The 20,500-nt window shown below is 37.7% G+C and overlaps 1 protein-coding gene across 2 annotated transcripts in view; it reads right to left on the reverse strand.

Annotated features, from left to right (window-relative positions):
- Positions 1–20,500, reverse strand: part of DTL (denticleless E3 ubiquitin protein ligase homolog) — a gene marked incomplete at both ends in the record, with an annotated part of 53,170 nt that overhangs the window by 15,892 nt on the left and 16,778 nt on the right. For both annotated transcript variants that reach the window (XM_080699528.1, XM_080699527.1), the window contains 6 exons: positions 5,387–5,499; positions 9,372–9,476; positions 9,800–9,903; positions 11,418–11,491; positions 14,489–14,601; positions 16,662–16,727. In XM_080699528.1, coding sequence (XP_080555654.1) covers positions 5,387–5,499; positions 9,372–9,476; positions 9,800–9,903; positions 11,418–11,491; positions 14,489–14,601; positions 16,662–16,727 — 575 coding nt within the window. The remainder of the gene's footprint in view (positions 1–5,386; positions 5,500–9,371; positions 9,477–9,799; positions 9,904–11,417; positions 11,492–14,488; positions 14,602–16,661; positions 16,728–20,500) is intronic.

Genomic DNA, 20,500 nt, shown 5'->3' on the forward strand with positions numbered 1-20,500 from the left:
AGCTTTAGTAAAGCCCCTAGACCAGCTTATAGTTCAGAAAAGAGAGTTCCAATGGACAATGAAGTATTTTTATCACTGATCTGTGAAAACAACAAAAACAGTCAAAATAAGAATATGAACTTAAAATACCAGGACAGTCTTAATTAAAAATAAAACTACTTAGCTAAATATATATCAACTACAATCTAAGATCATTGTTCCTTATCCTTTAGCTGGGAAACGTTTAGTCATTTTTTTTTTAACATAGCCTGGATGTTTTCAGATCTTCCCTAGTCAGCTACTTACAGGAAAACTAAATTAACTATAAATTCTGAAGGTACCTGGAATGTGCTACCAGCTCTCTTGGGACAAAAGGCCAATCTTCCTTCCAAAAGAAGCCACTGATTTTTACCAAAATCCAAAGTTATGCTCCTTCATTTTGAGTTGAATAACCTTCATTTTAAAGGGATATAAAACTATATTTTTAAAAAATCCTTCAAAACATTACTTCAGTTAATTTGCTTAAAGAAATCTGAATTTTCAAGTAAGTCTCATCATATTTTACTATGTCTTAATGCAAAAAGAAGGGTCAAAGCTGAGTAAATTTGTACACACCTATAATCCACTATATTCCAGAGATTAAGGCAGGAGAACTGCAAGTTCAAGCCAGCCTGGGTGATGCAATGAGACCTATCTTAAAATTAAAATTGCTAGGGATATAGTTCAGTGGTAGAGCACTTGCCTAGCACACATAAGGCTAATGGTTCTATCCCCATTACTGCCCCTAAACTAACAAACATAGTGACATGGTGCTATACTGCACATGTGACTAAGAATCCTTTTTCCCCATCATTAGATGCCATCAATGGCATGTATTTCACAGCATTATACAGCTGACTCCTTTGAGAGCTGTTAATACCTCCTACAGGTCATGAGAATTAAGCAGCACAGTAAGAACTTGCATTACTATTATTAGCATGTGTTTTTAAAAAGAGCAAGGAGGTTGGAGCTGAGAGAAGTTACTCTTTTTTTTATTTTTCTGAGGCTCTGAATCATGGCTCATTTGTATGAAGAAAGTGGAAGAAACTCTGGAAAGAATATTTATGACAGTAATTAAGTAAACTTAATAGATTTCTCAGACTGTAGGTAAGGGATTTGACTCTGACTTATAAGGTTATCCAACTCAATTATTACTAGTCTTCTCTTGGGTTACATGGCACATACGCAGTGATTCTAAATGTAAAAGACAAAGAGCAGAGTCTAATTTGTATTACTAAGTTAATTAAGCTTAACAGAAAAGGAAGCATTCCCTCTCTCTACAGATATTGTACTGCCTACTCCTATAGTCTAGAAACAAGAACTCATTCTTTTGCAAGGTAATATATTTTAGGAAGGGTTTTGAAGAAACCCAAGGGCATTCTACCTCTGAGCTAAATACCCCCCACCCCAGTTCTATTTTATTTTATTTTTAAAATTTTGAAACAAGGTCTCAGTAAGTTGCTGAGGGTGGCCAAGAATTTGCAATTGTTGTACTTTACATAGCATTAGAAGTGGGGGCCAGTGTGCAGTAACTTATTAAGACTCTCAGCAATTTACCAAGACTCTAGTAAAACAAAACAAAACCCCCAAAATCAGAGATGGGAATTTTTTTTTTTTAAAAAAAAGTTAAACATAGAATTAAATATGAGCTGGCAATTCTGGCAATTCTACTCTGAGGTATAAACCCCTAAGAGAACTAAAAATATGGTGAAATAAAAACTTACACACAAATGTTCAGAGCAGCTTTTATCATAATGCCAAGAGTAGAAACAACTCAAATGACCATCAACTGATATATAGATGAACAAAATGTGATCTATACAATAAAATTATTATTCAACCATAAAAAAGAATGAATACTATCAATGCTATAGTATGGCTGAACCCAGATGACATTATGCTACATGAAAGATGTTAGACATAAAATGCCGTATTTTGTGATTCCATTTACTACATGAAATGTCCAAAAGAGGCACATCCACAGAAACAGAATGTAGGTTCATACTTGATGGGAAAAATAGTATGAGGTTTCTTTTTTTGGGGTACTGGAAATGGCACTCAGGAGTATTCTACCTCCAAGCTATACCCCCAGTCCTTTTTAGTCTTTTTTTTTTTTTTTTTTTGAAACTGAGTTGTGAAGGGCCTCACTAAGTAGCTGAGGCTGTCTTTGAACTGCAATTCTTCAGTCTCCGCCTCCCGAACGTTAGGATTACAGGCATGTGCTACCGTACCTGGCTTTTCTTCTTCTTTTTTCTTTTTTTGTGGTACTATGGATGGAACCCAGGGACATTCAACCTCCAAGTTACACCCCCAGGCCTATTTCTTTTTTTTATTCTTTATTTTGAAAAAGGGTCTCACTGAGAGTTGCAAAGGACCTCACTAAGTAAGGCTAGCTGCGAACCTCGATCCTCCTGTCTCAGCCTCCTGAGAGTGCTGGGATTACAAACATGCGCCACCATACCCGGCTTGGGTTTTGTTTTGGTATGATGAATGTTTAGGAATTAGATGGTGATAATAGTTGCATAACCTTATAATTGCATTAAAAACTACTGAATTGTATATTTTAAAATTACTTAAATGGAGAATATTAGTATGTTATATGGAAAAAAAATCCAAGGTCCTCACACATGCTAGGCAAGTGTTCTACTGCTGAGATATACCCGAGCCCTGAATTCTACTTTAATAAGAAAAAAGTGGGGAAAAGAGTATGCTGTAGTCTGGAATGAGAACTTAGCTTCTAACACTTTTTTTTTTTTTTAATTTTAGTAATGAATGCTTTGACAGTTTAGAACTTCAAAGAAAATGAATTTCTTTCAGAAATCTTTACCTTCCTCATTTTCATTCTAATGTTTTTTACTCATTATCACCTTGTTATTATAAAACATTACCGTAATTACATGATTAAATTTTTATTTATTTTTTATGATTAGCCTTCCCTATTCTTTTCAGTAGCAAGGAGACTATTAAATAGTCTAAGAGACAAATACAGCTTGGCATTTTGGGAATGGTAAAACAAAGAAAACAGTTCTCTTATATATTTTACTTTTCTTAAAGAATCCCAAAGTTGAAACTTAGTAAATGGTTCTAACCTTCAAATCTCATAAAGCATTTTATGTACTTTAACATACAAAAGAAAGATCAGCACTTTTCCTCACAAAATTTTCTGACTCTGCCCAGTAGGAAAGCAAATATAATCTTTATTTCTGCCATGAGATCATTTACACTTCCTAAAGTGTCAGGCTCAATGTTTCGCCAGTCAGCGGTAGAATGGCAGTGCCAAATCAGTTTATTTATAACTACTTCAATACTATTCAGTGGCTTTATCAGAAAGAAACCAGAAGAAAGGGCAGGACTGGGGGTGGGACAATACATAGGAGATTAAAAAGTAGAATGTTAAGTCTTTTTATTGTTAAGTTTTGAGTCTCAGTACCATAGAGTCTAAATATATTATATCTTCCCTTTGTTGGGTAATCCTAAGAATAAAAAGGCTATTCTCTTCTGTCTTAAGACACAAAGCTCTTTACATTTTTCTTTTACTCATGTACTTTTTAGCACAAAAACTATTCCATTACTTAAAAGAATTCTGACTTAAGGAACACATAATATAAGAAAACCTAATAGTCCAAACATTCAGCTTGCACTGAATTGCTTTTGAACTGTAACTCCCCCTCTTTTTTAATGAAAAAGAGAAACTGAGCCACCTCACTAGGCGATTTCAATTTTAGGAGCAGCAGGCTTGCCAGGATCTCAAATATCAGGGCCTGTACCCTGAGTTATGTGTGGACAGGCAGGAGAACATCACGTCTGAACCACGTCATTCAGAGGTAACATGTGACCCAGCTTAGGAATTCAGAAAGGGTCACCCATGTATGTGGCAGCCAGTGACTGGATGCCTGAAAATGGGTTAGAAACAATAGCCAAACCTTTAGTGTGTGTCTTTAAAGGGAAAAAATATCCCCTCAACTCTCATTCACTAAAATAAATATTTAAAAAGATATTTGTGCTAGACAAGAATGTGATAGGAATTTCAAGAATTTGCAAGAAAAGTATATACACATATAGTATATAGATATATAATTAAAATAATTTTAAAAGACTGGTACTTTTTCTTTTTTTGCCTAATCCTTTATTATGATTTTTTGTATGTATAAAATTTCAGTTCACTTTAAGAAACCTCAAAAGATACACTTATAGTTGAAGCAAAATTTTCTAGTTAAGCTGGGAGTTAAAGTAGAAAAGAAATATAAGACAGCAAGAGAAGGAGAAAGGGAAAACAGAAAGATAGCAAATTTAGCATAAGATCAAGTTTAAAATATATGACAGAGCTGGGCGTGGTGGCGCATGTTTGTAATCTCCGTGCTTGGGAGGTTGAGACAGGAGGGTCACACAGGTTCGAAGCCAGCCTCAACTACTTAGTGAGGCTCTCAGCAACTTAGTGAGACCCTGTTTCCAAATAAAGTATAAAATAGGTCTGGGAGTATAGCCTCGAGGTAGAAAAGTCCCTTGGTTCCACCTCCAGTATGACAAAAAATAAGTATTAGTACCAGTGACATATACTGAAAAAGTTTAAGAAAGAATTTTACAGAGAGGAAACTAGGTAAAAACTATTTTCATAACATGGATTCTTTAGTGTATATCTTATAAACAAATTTTCATTTAAAAATACAAAAAAAAATAAATAAAAGAAAGAATTGTGCTTACAAAAATCTAACATTCAAGTATCTTGGACAGAACTGTATCTCCACCTTGTGACCATCTAGAATATTGTTACCAAAAAATTTCAATAAGGCAGCAGTTGCATTTTTACAACTCTAGGTACATAAAAAAATAACTTTTTGGAATTTCCTGAAGGCATTTTCCCCATTATACTTCAAATGGACAGTCTTAAAGTAATCATATCTATTTTAGTTCCGAGGGCTGGCTACTTAGATTTAAAAAAAAAAACCACAAATATACAAATGTTTTTGAATGTTTTGTACAAGGCTCTTTTGGTAACTCATGTGTAGGATCTTAGGAATCAAAATACTGCATTTTGAATGAATTTGAACCCACAGAGCAGAAAGGGAGTATGGCATATTTAAGTGTTAAGGTTTTTACTATCCTTCTGAATTTTCCTTTTCCTAATAATCTATGAAACAGAGAAAATTAATTGTTAATTTCTGATAAGCCATGGCCATAAGTAAAAGTGCATATATTCTGATACTGTGAGGTTCAGCTCTATTAAAAGCCAAGAAGGAATCTTTAGTAAATATTTAATGCAAAAAATTTAATAGAATATGTTTGCATTAAACTTACCTCAGATTGGACAGAAAAAACATTTACAAGAAAATTCAGTCTCACATTAGCAGGAGGAAGTTTGAACACTTACCTTCCAGATGTAGGCAGCTTCATCACTTGAGCCACTGAGTAAAAACTGGTCATCTGGACTAAGACTTGATTTTACATAAAAAGTAGAATTCTGATGTCCATTGAATGCAGCCACTGCCAAAGGGGGGGGGGATTAATATTGTTATTTTATTTTATTTATTTATTTTTTTGGTGGTACTGGGGTTCCTAGATGCCCTTCTACCTCCAGGGTACACACCCAAACCTATTTTTTTATACTTTTTATTTGGAAACAGGGTCTTTTAAGCCAACGCGATCCTCCTGTCTCCACCACCAAGTGTGGGGATTACAAGCGTGCGCCACCACGCCCAGCAATAATGTTATTTTTGTAGTCAAATAAAGACCAAACCCCCTCTCTCTATCCTAGGGTAGAGCTTTTTGTACTGTATTAATCCACTGTCCTTACCTCTTACACTTCAAGTCTTTTGATATGTTTCTTATCTTATTGTTTTCCTCTCTAGACCTTACAATGCTTTGAACACAGTAGATCCTCAAATATTTGTTTCATGAATGGGTAAAAATTAGTGAAAAAATCCACTGGAATTCTGGCTGAAACTTAGTGATAGCTTATCTGGGGTGTAGAAGTGTGTGTGTGTGTGTGTGTGTGTGTGTGTGTGTGTGTGTGTGTTACTGAGGATGGAACTCTGGGGCAGTATGTCTCCAAGCTATACCCCCAGTCTGATTTTATTTTTTATTGGTGGTACTGGGGGTGGAACCCAGAGGCCTTCTACCTCCGGGCTATACTCCCAGACCTATTTTATATTTTATTTGGAAACAGGGTCTCACTAAGTTGCTGAGAGCCTCACTAAGTAGCTGAGACTGGCTTCAAACCTGTGGGATTCTCCTGTCTCAGCCTCCCAAACGCAGAGATTACAAGCGTGTGCCACCAAATTCTCACAAAGTTGCACAGGTCCTTATAAGATTGCTGAGTATGGCTGCAAACTTGCAAATTTTTTGTCTCAGCCTCCCAAGTACTGGGATTACAAGTGTATGTCATTACACCTGGCTACAAAAATCTTTTTAATCCTGCAATTAAAACAGGCTGAAAACGCTGGGCGTGGTGGCACACGCTTGTAATCCCTGTGCTTGGGAGGTGGAGACAAGAGAATCACGCAGGTTCGAAGCCAGCAGCGCTGGCTTAAGAGACCCTGTTTCCAAATAAAAATATAAAATAGGTCTGGGAGTGTAGCCCAGAAGTAGAAGGGTTTCCAGGAACCCCAGCACCACCACCACACACACACATACATAAAGCAAACAAACAAAACACACAAAAAAACAGGCTGAATGGATGGAGCCGGGCATGGTGGTGCGTGTTTGTAATTCCCAGCAATTTGGGAGGCTGAGACTGGAGGAGCATGGTTTGTGGACACCCTCGGCTACTACCTAGTGAGCCTCTTTGCAACTCATTGAGACCCTGTTTTAAAATAAAGAATAAAAAATAGGGCTCAGGGTGTAGCTTGGAGGTAGAATGCCCCTGGGTTCCATCCCCAGTACCGCAAACAAACAAAAAAACAGACTGAATGGTAGAGGTAGCCAGTGGGGTAAACTATGTTCAGATATAATACACCAAGTTAGGTTAAGCCTATAGGTTTAGACTTCTATCCATGGAAAAGAGCAAGTAACTGCATCTAGTACAAAATTCTCTTGACAGGTTCTTTTATCTAAGGAGGCTGAGATCTGAGGCCTCTGGCATCAGACCACCACCAAGAACTACAAAAGAAAAATCTCATTTATAGTAGAATTTAAGGAAAAATTTACACAGAAAAAATATATCACACTCCAACTTTTTAACATACAGAGATAAAAGTATTAGTAAAGGACTTAATCGTTTTCTGTAAGTGCTCACAGAAATCCCTTCCTTTCTCCAGAGTAAACTGGAAAAGGACTGTCTTTATAACTTTTAAAGAAAAAGTCCACAAATCAAATATGCCACATATCAGATATTTTTACTGTGAAAGTAAAGCAGGATATAAATAAACTCAGATACAAGTGTTATAAACCTGCTATGATAGATAAATCACTACAAAATGAAGAAGCTACTTTCTGAATACATCTCCAAAGTCAAAATTTTTCATTTTCTTCAACTCTAAACCATGCATGGCAGACTATAGCCAATTTCCCACTAAGCCTGTAAGTATTGCCCTCTGCTGGTCTAAGAAAGAGTGGCATGAAGTACATGACAAAGTTTCAGTCTCACTAAAATCTTCCTAAAACCTGTATTGGCCTTAAACAGCTCAACTAATCTTTCTTTTATGATTTGGGTTCCTAAAGTGCTTTAGAGTCATTCCAGGAACATCACTCAGTATATTGCAATACTGTGAATAAAACACATGATAGATCAAGTCTAGGACCTTTCTAAAATTTGAAAAAGATATATAATTACCAGATGTCTCTCTCTCACACACACATGCACCCCCCTATCAATGAATTTATCTACTATCTATCTTTGATAACAAATAAATTTTTTTCAGGAACATAGAAAAAGATTGCATGATTATTAGCAAAGCATTTGATGACAGGAATAAATAAACCCCCTCTAGTGTCACAGTATAGAAAAAAATTTAAAAAGCTCTTTTAGATCTGACAATATATTCATGATCATAACTTTGGAGGAAAGAGTTTTAAAAGTCAATTTTATATGACCAGGTAAAATAGCAGTTATCCAAGTTCTGAATCAATCCAGGAAAACAGAAAAGAAAAAAAGAAAAAAAAACCTCTTCCCTTTTCCAAATTCTCTTGCTCTTGTTTCAAGAACATTAGACTTGACCCAAGACACTGGAAATGTCACCAAGGATGCTGCCACAGATACCAGTCCTAAGAAAATTGCTTGAGGAAATCTTTGGAAACGTCTCTTAAGCTTACAGATAAAACAACCTAAAGTTTGGTACCATTTTGAGATTTCTTGTGTATCAGCATATCTTACTTCAGTGGAAACTAAGTAGCTCTGGGCATGTGTTATGAAATTCCATGTTTTTTTTTTTTTTTTACAAAGCTGGACCTGAAGAAGAACCAGGCTACTAATAGATTGCTCACATAATTGATAATGTTCTTAAAAATAAGGTAACCCAAATAACCTTTTCAAAGCATGCATGAAAAGCTCTGGTTTCTTTTTAAAATATCACTTATTAGTATTAAGTATCAGATTCTATTTTTATATTCTTGAGGAGTAAAATGTGAAGTGTGTGTGTGGGGGGTACCTGAAGAGATAAAATAGCTGTCCCACATTAAGAGGAAGGCTGATGGATGGTAGAACTATTTGAAGAATCTGAAAAATTCAACTGTGTGTGTGTGTGTGTGTGTGTGTGTGTGTGTGTGTGTGTGTGTGTGTGTGTGTATGTGGTGCTGGGGAGTGAGCCCTGGACCTCAGGCATGCTAGGCAAAGTGATCTATCCACTGAGCTTTATCTCTAGCCCTACCTCTTTAATTTTAACTAACAACACCAGACAAGGGCAAAACTTGAGAAAAATACCTTTCTTTATCCTGCACAATTATTAAATAGAAAATTAGGTTAATTCTAAATATAGGCCAAGGGGGATCATTTCAGAAGACCCATAACTAGAATAGGATTCTGTTTGCTGGTGAAATGATCCCAAGTACCACTATGAAATTATCACTGAAATTAAAGACACCAAAGGCCTCATAAACTTAATAAATTTTGTTTTAAAAAACATTAAATTAAGTCGGGCATGGTGGCGCATGCTTATAATCCCCGCGCTTGGGAGGCGGAGACAGGAGGATTTCGCAGGTTCAAAGCCAGCCTTGTTGGCTTAAGAGACCCTGTTTCCAAATAAAAATATACAAAATAGGTCTGGGAGTGTAGCCTGGAGGTAGAAGGGTTTCCAGGAACCCCAGTACCACAAAACGAACACACACACACACACCCAACAACAACAACAAAACATTAAATTATCATTACAAATGCCCAAATTAGTTTCCTGGCCAGAATATCTAAATTACTAACATCTTACCTGGAGAAGTCTTTAATCCAGTCATATTGAACATGTAGACATTGTCATCTGTACAATTAGCAAATAAAGTAGAGCCAGTGGAATCTAAAATTAAGCTTGAATAACCTGGGGGGGGGAACCTTTAATTAGTGTAATAGTGAAGAGGCCAAAATAGACTATTCCACAAGACATCATCAGGCAGGGATATTAGATTGTCTTTTATATACAAATCAAAAATACTTTTCTGAGTTTTATCTGTGAATGCCAAAAGATACAACATATTGGACTTTCCCAAGACTATGTTACTGAAATTTACCTAATTTTTTATTTATTTATTTTTTTTTTTTTGCGGCACTGGGGATGGCACCCAGGGGTAGAAGCGCTTAATTTTTTTAATTAAAAAAAATTCACATTTCCCCCTAAAGTCCTACATCTATGCAAAAGCTTACCTAGCTTTCGAGTGCTGCTACCTGGGTACAGGAAAGACTTGGATGGTATAGGTTCTTGTCGATAAGCAGTATAATTTTTGCGTAAATCCCATACTTTGATTATCCTAAAAACCAAAACAAATAATTATTTTGTAGACCTCTCACCCCAAATAACTTCACTTATATTGAATGTGAAATGACTTTTAATATGACTCTTCTGGCACATTTGCCAGAGACAGTGAGGACATCTCTTTGGGAAATAAATTTTATGCTATTGTTTCCAAGGTCAGGTTTATAATTTTGACAGAACGGAAACAGATGTGATTTGACCCAGTGGTGGGTTTCTGGAGTTTACTCCAAGTGAGCGGAAAAGGAAGATGAAGGTTGGATGCTGATAGTCACTGTTCCATTGTTTTCAGAAAAACACACTTCCTAAGCTATGAGTACTCTGCATATATCCTTTGACATCACAAGTAGCCAGCTCTGTTCTTATGGTTATATCTGCATACACAACACCTTAAGTAATCTAATCTAAACAAACGTTCCTGCAAAATAGAGGATAAATAGTTCTTCATTTCATTCTCTGGATTAATTTTCCTAATCATCTATTTATAGTTTGTAGGCAACTTGAAAACCTAATAAGCTTGGTATAAAATGGCAGTATCCTTGGAAACAATGGAGCAAACTCTCACAGTCAATAACAAACATAACTAATAACTTTTAGATGATCATTCTTGCCTGAGAATTTGATTCATTGAGGGGGTTTTACTATGCAGAGGAGACAATAGAAATCCTCATTTAGTTAGCCATTACTTTTTAAATTAAAATTTATGAAGGTAGTGATGCATTTAGAGCTAAAATAGGCAAAGAAATATGCCTTAAAAAGAGTTCCTTTACAGAAAGAACTAACCTTCTCTAAGGTAACCAATAAGTATCACAGATCTATTTGAAAGCCAAAACTCAGATCAATCATGGATGGCAAATATGTGAGAGCATTTGGATATTACTATAAATCTAGCCAGATTACTACCCAAAATACCAATTACATGCCCAGAATCAGATTTCTTCCTTTAAAGGTATTTCTAAGCCTGAAAAGATAAAATCCAAAATAATAAAGTTTTGTTCCTCAAATTAAAAATCAGTGACTAAGTTATACTTTGCAAACATTGCTCCTAGATGCAAGGTAATGTGCTAAGTGTGACACATGTGTTACATTATTTAATTATTTGAACAAGATTTCTGTGATTTCACTTTCCAGTGTCTGAGGTTCCTCTTCTCAGCTGGAGTACTCACTATGTCTAAAGTTAAAAGCAAGCTAGGCGTGGTGGTGCACGCTTGTAATCCCAGCATTCAGGAGACTGAGACTGGAGGATCACAGTTTGCAGACAGCCTCAACTACTTAGGCCCTCCACAACTTAGTGAGACCCTGTTTCAAAAATAAAGATAAAAAATAGGGCTGGGGTGTAGCTCAGAGGCCGAAAGCCCCTGGGTTCCATCTCCAGCACCAAAAAAAAAAAAAAAAAAAAAAAAGTTAAAACCATACATGTACAGTTATAATGCGAAGTGTCTTTCATGAGCCATGAGCCTGATCATGGCTCATGAAAGACACCTCATCAAAAGAACCAAGAAACAGACTTACCCATCCACAGCTCCTGCCGAGACTAATGTATTCTCGTCTTGAAAGAGTACCACAGTAACACTTTGCTGGAAATCCTAATTGTACAAGAAAGAGAAAAGAATGAAATTCTGTCTTAGGCATTATAAACTTCAACAGCTAGAGAAGATACTTAAAATGACCTTTCCAGCCGGGCACGGAGGCGCAATCTTGTAATCCCTGGATTCGGGAGGCTGAGACAGGATCATGGGTTCACAGATGGGCTCAGCTAGTGAGGCCCTCTGTAACTCAGTGAGACCCAGTTTCAAAATAAAGAATAAAAAATAGGGCAGGTGGCGTAGCCCCCCCCCCACACACAAAATCTTTCCTCCTAAACTCTGAATTAGATTAAAACTTCTCTCTCCAATAATCCCAGATACATGTTAGCAAGGAAATGACATAAACTTCATTAAGTTATAGCAGACAGTATTAACATTTTAACTTGTAATCAAGAAACAAAATGGTGACTAAAAGATTTTTACTTGTCTGGGTCTATTAAAAGTCATAGAATCAGCCCCAATACAGCTGTGTACCTGTAGAAAACTCAATTTTCCTGTGCTTGTTTCATCTAGCAAATATTGCTACCTACCCATATTATATGAGTATCTAAGATTATAGATGAAAGAATACATGGTCTGAAAAGTTAAAGGGCTCTGGAGTTTTACCTCTTAATTACTATCACCTAACAAGTCTTCTCAGCTCAGAACCTGTCTAAAAAGTTATACATTTTAACTCCCTTTAGCTTACACAGATTATTATCAATTTCCACTCATGTCTATGTCCAGAAATATAGTATGCTTTTTGCTTTTTGTGTGTGTGTGGTACTGGGGATTGAACCCAGAAGAAATCTATCTCTGAACTAAACCCTCAGCCTTATTTTATTTTTATTTGGAAACAAGGTCTCATTAAGTTGACGAGAGTCTCACTACTTGCTGAGATTGTCCTCAAACTCAAATCCTCCTGTCTTCTCCAAGTACTGGGATTACAAGCATGTGCCACCACACCCAGCTCTATAGTATGCATCTTTTTTTTTTTTTTGGTGGTACTGAAGGTAGAACCCAGAGGCTTTCTACCTCCCGGCTATACTCTTAGACCTGTTTTCTATTTTATTTGGAAACAGGGTCTTACTAAGTTGCTGAGAGCCTCTAAGTAGCTGAGGCTGGCTTTGAACCTGTGCGATCCTCCTGTCTCAGCCTCCCAAGCACGGGGATTACAAGAGTGTGCCACCACGCCCGGCTTTATAGTATGCATTTTAAGCCTTACCTTAATGATTTTGCAATCACACTTCCCACAAAATATTAATTTAGGTCAGCCTCTGCAACTAAATAAGGGTCTCAACAATTTAGTAAGACCCTGTTTCTGAGTAAAAAATAAAATAGGGCTGGGGGCATAGCCCAGAGGTAGAAGGTCTCTGGGTTTCCACCCAGTACCACAAAACAACAACAACAAAAAGCCGGACGTGGTGGCGCACGCCTGTAATCCCCGCGCTTGGGAGGCAGAGACAGGAGGATTGCACAGGTTTGAAGCCAGCCACGCTGGCTTAAGAGACCCTGTTTCCAAATAAAAAAGTATAAAATAGGTCTGGGAGTGTAGCCCAGAGGTAGAAGGGCTACCAGGAACCCCAGTACCACACACACAAGGAAGGAAGGAAGGAAGGAAGGAAGGAAGGAAGGAAGGAAGGAAGGAGATGGACGGACGGACAACAAAAAACTTGGACCCTATATATCAGGAATATCTCTCACACACACAAACACACACACACAAACTAAAATTGATAGTTTTTTTTCCCAGAAAAAATATGTATAATGGGCATTGTTTTAGCTTTTGACTGCTAGAGTAGTACAATGCTCTATCCAAGTATTTTTCAATATACTTAATAATACTTGCCTAAATGTTTAAAAAAATATATAGGCTGGCCAGGCGTGGTGGTACAGGCTTGTAATCCAGCATTTGGGAGGCTGAGACAGGAGGATCGTGGTTCACGAACAGCCTCAGCTACTTAGGCCCCTTGCAACTCAGTGAGACCCTGTTTCAAAATTAAGAATAAAAAGTTAGGCTGGAGGTGTAGCTCAGAGGTAGAATGCCCCAGGGTTCCATCCCCAGTACTGCCAAAAAAAGCCAGGCAGTGGCACATACCTGCAATCCCAGCTATTTAAGAGGAAAGGGAGCGGGGTGTGATGATGCATGCTTGTAAGCCCAATGTTTGGGAGGCTAAGATAGGAGGATCACGGTTCGCAGACAGCCTCACCTACTTTGGCCCTTTGCAACTCAGTGAAACCGTTTCTAAATAAAGAACAAAAAGTAGGGCAGGGGGTGCAGCTCAGAGGTAGAATGTCCCTGGGTTCCACCCCCCAGTATGGAAAAAAAAAAAAAAAAGTTTCCTTTTAGCTGGGTGTGGTGGCGCACCATTGTAATCCCCGCACTTGGGAAGCTGAGACAGGAGGATTACACAGGTTCGAAGCCAGCCTCAGCTACATAATGAGGCCCTCAGCAAATTAGTCAGACACTGTTTCCAAATATAGGTCTGGGAATATAGCCTGGAAGTAGAAAGCCTCTGGGTTCCTCCCCAAGTACCACCAAAAAAAAAAAAAAAAAAAAAAAGAGGGGCAAGTTTGACACCAGCCTGGCTGCCTGGCTGTTTCAAAGTAACATTGGGATGGGCTGTAACTCAGTAGTAGTGTGTCTGGCATGTATGAGGCCCTGGCTTCAATTCCCAGTACAAAAAGAACATGTACACAATATCTCCTCTGTACTTTACATTATAAAAATAATAGGGATTCTCTCCTCATAAAAACTTAACATGCTCTTTCAAATTCATCTACTAATAATCTCTAGAGATGAAGTTTAGAAATTTGAAATTTTAACATGTTCCTTAGGTAACTCTTCACTAGAGACTGAGAATCACTGCTGTAAAGTAATAAATCTTTGCTATCAAAAGGAAGTGAAGATCTCATTCACCTAACCTACAGCTCCTGGTTTTAGTCTAACAAATTTAGTAAAATGAGATTTTACCCCAATGTTAAGATACAGACATGTAAGCATCTAGAAAACCTTACCACAGAGGGGGCAAGTCCTTTTGAATTCTGTTTCTTCTTAGGCTTTGAAGGGGTTTGTTTGTCTGAGGTATTGTGAGCTCCACTGATTTGATTGACTTGTCTATAAAATCCATCTGCAAGATATTCAAGGAAACTGACTTAGGTTTTTTCTGATCTTATGTAACATCTGTACATAGGACCACAAAATTAAGTAATTTTTTTTAACCAGATTAGTGAAATTAGAACCAGCAGAGCCATCTACATCATATCTCCTATGTTTAGATTATAATGTATAAAAAGGAAAACATATGGATATTTATAGTTCTCTCCCTCTTTCTTCCCCTCCCTCCCTCCATTTTTATAGTGCTGAGTCCAATGCCTGCATATACTAGGCAAATGCTGAGCCACACCCTCAGCACCTATAGAAGCTTTTATTCTTAATGGCCAAAACTTGGACGCAACTGTGACATCCTTTAGCCTGTGAATAGATAAAATGTGGCACATCCAGATAACAGCCAGATAACAGAATATTATTCTGCACTAGAAAGAAACAAGCCTGATGAAGCTATAAAAAGGCATGGAGAAAAAATAAATGCACATTACTAAGGAAAAGTCAACCTGAAAAGGCTATATATTATATGGCTCTAACTTTATGAAAATCTGAAAAAGGCAAAACCATCAGGGCAATAAAAAGACTAGTGGTTGACAGGGCTTAGTGGGGAGATACGAAAAATTAGCAGAGCACAGAGAATTTTTAGGGTAGTCAAAGTATTCTGAATACTATAATGGCAGACAGATGTCAATACACTTGTCAGTATCCGTACAATGTAAAACACCAAAAAGTAAAACCTACTGTAAACTATGGAGTTTGAGCTGGGAATGGTGGCGCACACCTGTAATACCAGTGCCTGGGAGGCTGAGATAGGAGAACTGCAGGTTCAAGGACAGCCTTCGCAATGTAGTGAGACTCTTAGTAACCAAACCTAGTGAGATCCTGCCCCCCATAAAAGGGCTTGGAGTATAACTCAATATTACAAATTAAAATAAACGGAGGCTCATCAGTTGTAGAAAGTACATCATTAAAGTTCTAGATGTTGACAGTGAGGGAGGCTGAGTTTGTATGTGTGTAGGAGTTGGAGATATATGGAAAGTGCTCCATTTTGCTGTGAACCTAAAACTGCTGTACAAAATAAAGTCTATTAAAAACAAACAAACAAACAAACAAACAAACAAACAAAAAACGAGCCGTTCATGGTAGCGCATGCTTGTAATCCCAGCATTTGGGAGGCTGAGATGGGAGGATTGCAGTTCGCAGATAGCCTCAGCTACTTAGTGAGGCCCTCTGCAACTTGGTGAGACCCTGTTTCAAAATAAAGAATAAAAAAATAGGGCAGAGGGTGTAACTCAGAGGTTGAATGCTCTTAGATTCCGTCCCCAGACTTGCCCCCGCCAAAAAAGCTAATTGTGATGGCGTATACCCACAATCCTAGAATCCTAATACCTAGAAAGCTAAGACAGGAGGATCATAAATTCAAGGCCAGCTTCAGCAACTTAGTGAGACCCTGTTTCAAAAACTAAATAAAATAGGACTGGGGTGTAGCTCAGAGGTATAATGCTCCTGGATTTAATCCCCAGTAAAAAATAAATTTATTAAAAACAAATAGGCAGCCGGCCCTGGTGGCACATGCTCGTAATCCAAGTATTTGGGAGGTTGAGATAGAAGCATTACGCAGGTTCGAAACCAGCCCCAGCTACTTAGGGAGGCTCTCAGCAACATAGCGAGACTCTGTTTCCAAATAAAATATAAAACAAGGCTGGGAGTGTAGCCCAGAGGTAGAAATCTCCTGGGCTCCATCCCTAGTACCACAAACAAAACAACAACAACAAAAAAAAGCAAAACAAATGTCGAGGTTCGTGGACAGCCTCAACTACTTAGTGAGGGCCTTTGCAACTTAGTGAGACCCTGTTGCAAAATAAAGAAGGAAAAAAAAAAAATAGGGCAGGGGTGAAATGCTCCTGGGCTCCATTCCCAGACCTGCAAAAAAAGATTCTGGGAAATGAACACTGAGCAGAAATGAGGGGATATGAACATATGTGCCCCCTGGTGGTAATCCGATGAAACCACTAACACTTTCATTCAAAATAAGTATGGGGTGTTCTCACATATGTCAAAATTAAAATAGAACTAGATTACCTTTTTTGTTGCACCTGGTATCCCAGACCATAATGTTGCCATCTCTTCCACCTGTACAGAACACAGCTGTGTGGAAATGAATAGTTAACAAGGAGGTTAACAAAATCAGTCAATGACACATTTATTTCAATTTAAACTTCCTACAATATCTGTTGGGTACTAAATTTGGCAAGAGAGATTAAAAATTTCAAAATTAAGCTGGGTATGGTGGTACATGCCTGTTATCCTAGATCTTGGGAGGCTAGGTTCTTGGGATGGCAGGTTCAAGACCAGCCTCAGCAACTTAGTGAGACACAATTTCAAAAAAACAAATACATAAATAAAAAGGACTGGCAGTATAACTCAGAGGTAAAATGCCCCTGGGTTCAATCCTCAGTACCCAAAAAGCCAAAAACAAAACACATTTTAAATTATATGATTAACAACAAATACAATAAACAATTGTGGCCGGGCATGGTGGCGCACGCTTGTAATCCCAGCATTTGGGAGTCTGAGACCAGAGGATTGCAGTTTACGGACAGCCTCAGCTACTTAGTGAGACCCTCCGCAACTTAGTGAGACCCTGTTTCAAAATGAAGAATAAAAAATAGGGCAGGGGGCATAGCTCAGAGGTCAAATGCCTCTGGGTCCCATCACAAGACCTGCCCCCCCAAAAAACCCTTCATTAGGTAGGTTTTCCTAGTTTACATATGAGAAATCTAAGGCACAGAGAGGCTAAGTAACTTATAAAGAGATCCTTGGAAACCTCTAGGCTGGCTAGTTATAAACACAATGAGATCCATATAAAATTTATGAAAGAGGCACCTCAAGGGATAAAAGAAGGTGATGGGACTGAAGGGAACACAAGAGAACTTTACCTGCAATGTTTTCTTCTTTAAAATTATGTAAAAACAATAAAACAAAAAAACAAACAAAAAATGCCCAAAAAACTCTGCTTTCTGTATCGACGAGTAATAAGCACTTAACAAACTGTACAGCAATTAACTGTAAAGGTAGACAAAAATACCAAAAACAATTACCTAAAGGCCTGTAGAGACTGAATAAAAACATGTACTTTTGGAGGGAAGTCAATAATGAAGAAAGTGATTAATTGAGGCAATTGCATGGGTTTTTTGCTTGCTTTACCTTGAGTAGCCACAGTTTCCACATTAGTACCAGGCAGGTAAAATGTCATTAAAACATCCTACCATCTTAAGCTAGAAAAGCCAGGAAAAGAAGATAAAGGGCAATAAGAGTTGTCAAGAATGAGAGAGGAGGGGAGGGGAACTTAATTCTGTGTTAAATTCAGTCCAAGTCACTGGCTAACTCCTGAACAATAAACTGAAAAGTTGCCTGAAAGTACCACTTAAAATAAAGTTGAGATATAGTATTCACTATCTTCTGCAGGTGTGATAGCCTGCAATTTGAATCTCAATTAGTTAATTGGCCAGTAATATAGAAACATAAACTCTTTTCTAAGCAATATAACAGAATTCAACATCCAACATAGCATTCATAATGGCTGCTTACTTGACATGCAGTGAACGAAGAAAATGATTTACTCTCAAGGGAAATCAGTGGAAGCCAACCCCAAGACAATCCAGATAGACTTATTAGACAATGTTGCTGTCACTATGTCGAGTTAAAGACCCTTGCAATTAATGAAAAGATAATAAATCTCAGCAGAGAAACAGGACTTTTAGCAGAAATTTTTCTATTGGAAAACAATAAATGAAATGGTAAAAAAAATTCACTGGTTGGGCTTAAAAGTAGAATGGTAAAAAGAGAAAGCCAGTGAACTTAATGATTGATCAATAGAACTTACTCAGTTTGAAGTAGAGAGCAGATAAGATTGACTGATATGCTAAACAAGAGAAGATATTCACAGAAGATTATATATCATACCATTCATGCAAAGGTGAAGAACAGGCTAATCTACAAAAAAAGAAAATAGAATAGAGGTTTTATATGGCTCAGGGGGTTGCCTGAGGGGATTATGGATAAAAATCACTGCTATTATGTTAGGGTTCCTCTTGGGTTGATAACAACATTCTAGGTTTAGACAGCAGTGATTCTACACAACTCAATAAACTAAAACCCACTATAACATACTTTAAATGGATAAATTTTATGGTATGCAGTATGGTTTGAATTTGGTTCTGAAACTCATTAAAGTTTTTTTTTTTTTTTTTGGTACTGAGGTTTGAACCCAAGGGAATTCTACCTCTGAGCTATATCTCCAACTCCATATTTAAAATTTTCAGTCTAAATCGCTGAGGAACTTGCTAAGTTGCTAAGGTTCATCTTGAACCTGGGACCCTTCTGCCTCAGCCTCCCAAGTATTGGGATTATAGGCATGCACCACCATGACCCTATTGGAATTTGATTGCCATTTTGGCACTGTTGGGGAGTGGAGTCTTTAAATGGTGATTGGGTTATGAAGGCTATATACCCTTAAGAATGGGTTAATCCACTCGTGAATTAATGGGATACTTTTTTTTTGGTACTGAGGATTGAACCCAGGGGTATTCAACCTCTGAGCTATACCCCAAGCCCTACTTTGTTTTTCAATTCTTTATTCTGAAAAAGGACCTCTCTAAGTAGTTGAAGCTGGTTGCAAACCTGCGATCTTCCTGTCTCAGCCTTCCAAGAACTGGGATTACAAGCATGTGCCATCAGCTGGGCTCAATTAATGGGCTATTTTGGGAGTGGCTCTCTGGCTAGCTTGCTCTATCTTGTCATATAATGTCCTTTGTCATGTTATGTATGATGCAGCAAGAAAGCCCTTACCAGATACTGGAGCAGTCCTTTTAGACTTTGCAACCTCTAAAACAGTGAGCTAAATTATCCACTATTATTTATGAAATACCCATCTCATGTATTTTGTTATAGCAACAGAAAACAGACTAAGAGAGTTAATTATATTCCAATTTTTTTTTAAATTGAAAAAGAAGCTGGGTGTGGTGGTATATGCCTGTAATCCCAGTACTTGGGAGGCTGAGACAAGAGGGTCACAGTTGAAAACTAATCTCAGAAACTTTGAAACTGTTACGAGATAAAATAGGGCTGGGGTTATGGCTGGAGGTAGACTACCCCTGGGTCTAATTCCCAAAACAAAAACAAAAACAAAAAAAAAAAAAAGAAAAACGAAAGGTCTCAATGATTTTTGAAACAATTCCAATTCCAAAAGCCAGTATACAAGAGTAATTGGGAGATGAGTAGGGAAAAGGAAGGAAGAGAGAAGGGAAAAAGGAAAAGTTGAAAGTAAGAATATGAACTAAATAGGCATAAAAAAAGATTTCAAGTAGACAGAGGAGAAATTTTCCAATTCAGTGAAACATAAATTTACAAATCTGAAAAGCTGAGCAACCCCAAATAGGATTTGAAAGAAACTATGACTAGGTATATCATAGTTAAACTGCTGAAAACCAAAGAAAGAGATCCTGAAAGCAACCAGAGAAAACAAATCACACACAGGAAAATGATTTGAATGACCAGAGTTCTCAATGGAAACCATGAGAGACACTGAAACATAATCTTTCATTACTGAAGTAATGAAAGAAGAAAAAAAGCTGTTAACCCAGGTTGTGTATGTGTGTTAAGTTACTGGGGATTGAAGCCAGGGGCATTCCTCCTCTGAGCTACTTTCTCAGCCCTTTTTATTTGGAAAGAGGGTTGTTCTAGGTTCCTGAAGCTGTCCTTCAACCTGAGATCCTCCTGTCTCTGCCTCCCAAGTACAAAGGCACTTTATTATCACTAGACTTGCACTAAAAAAGATAGAACAGGAGTTTAAGAACAGCATTGATGGCCGGGCGTGGTGACGCACCCTTGTAATCCCCGCAGGCGCTTGGGAGGCAGAG

The sequence above is a fragment of the Muscardinus avellanarius genome (genome assembly GCF_963383645.1).
Source record: "Muscardinus avellanarius genome assembly, chromosome: 7".
NCBI lineage: Eukaryota > Metazoa > Chordata > Mammalia > Rodentia > Gliridae > Muscardinus > Muscardinus avellanarius.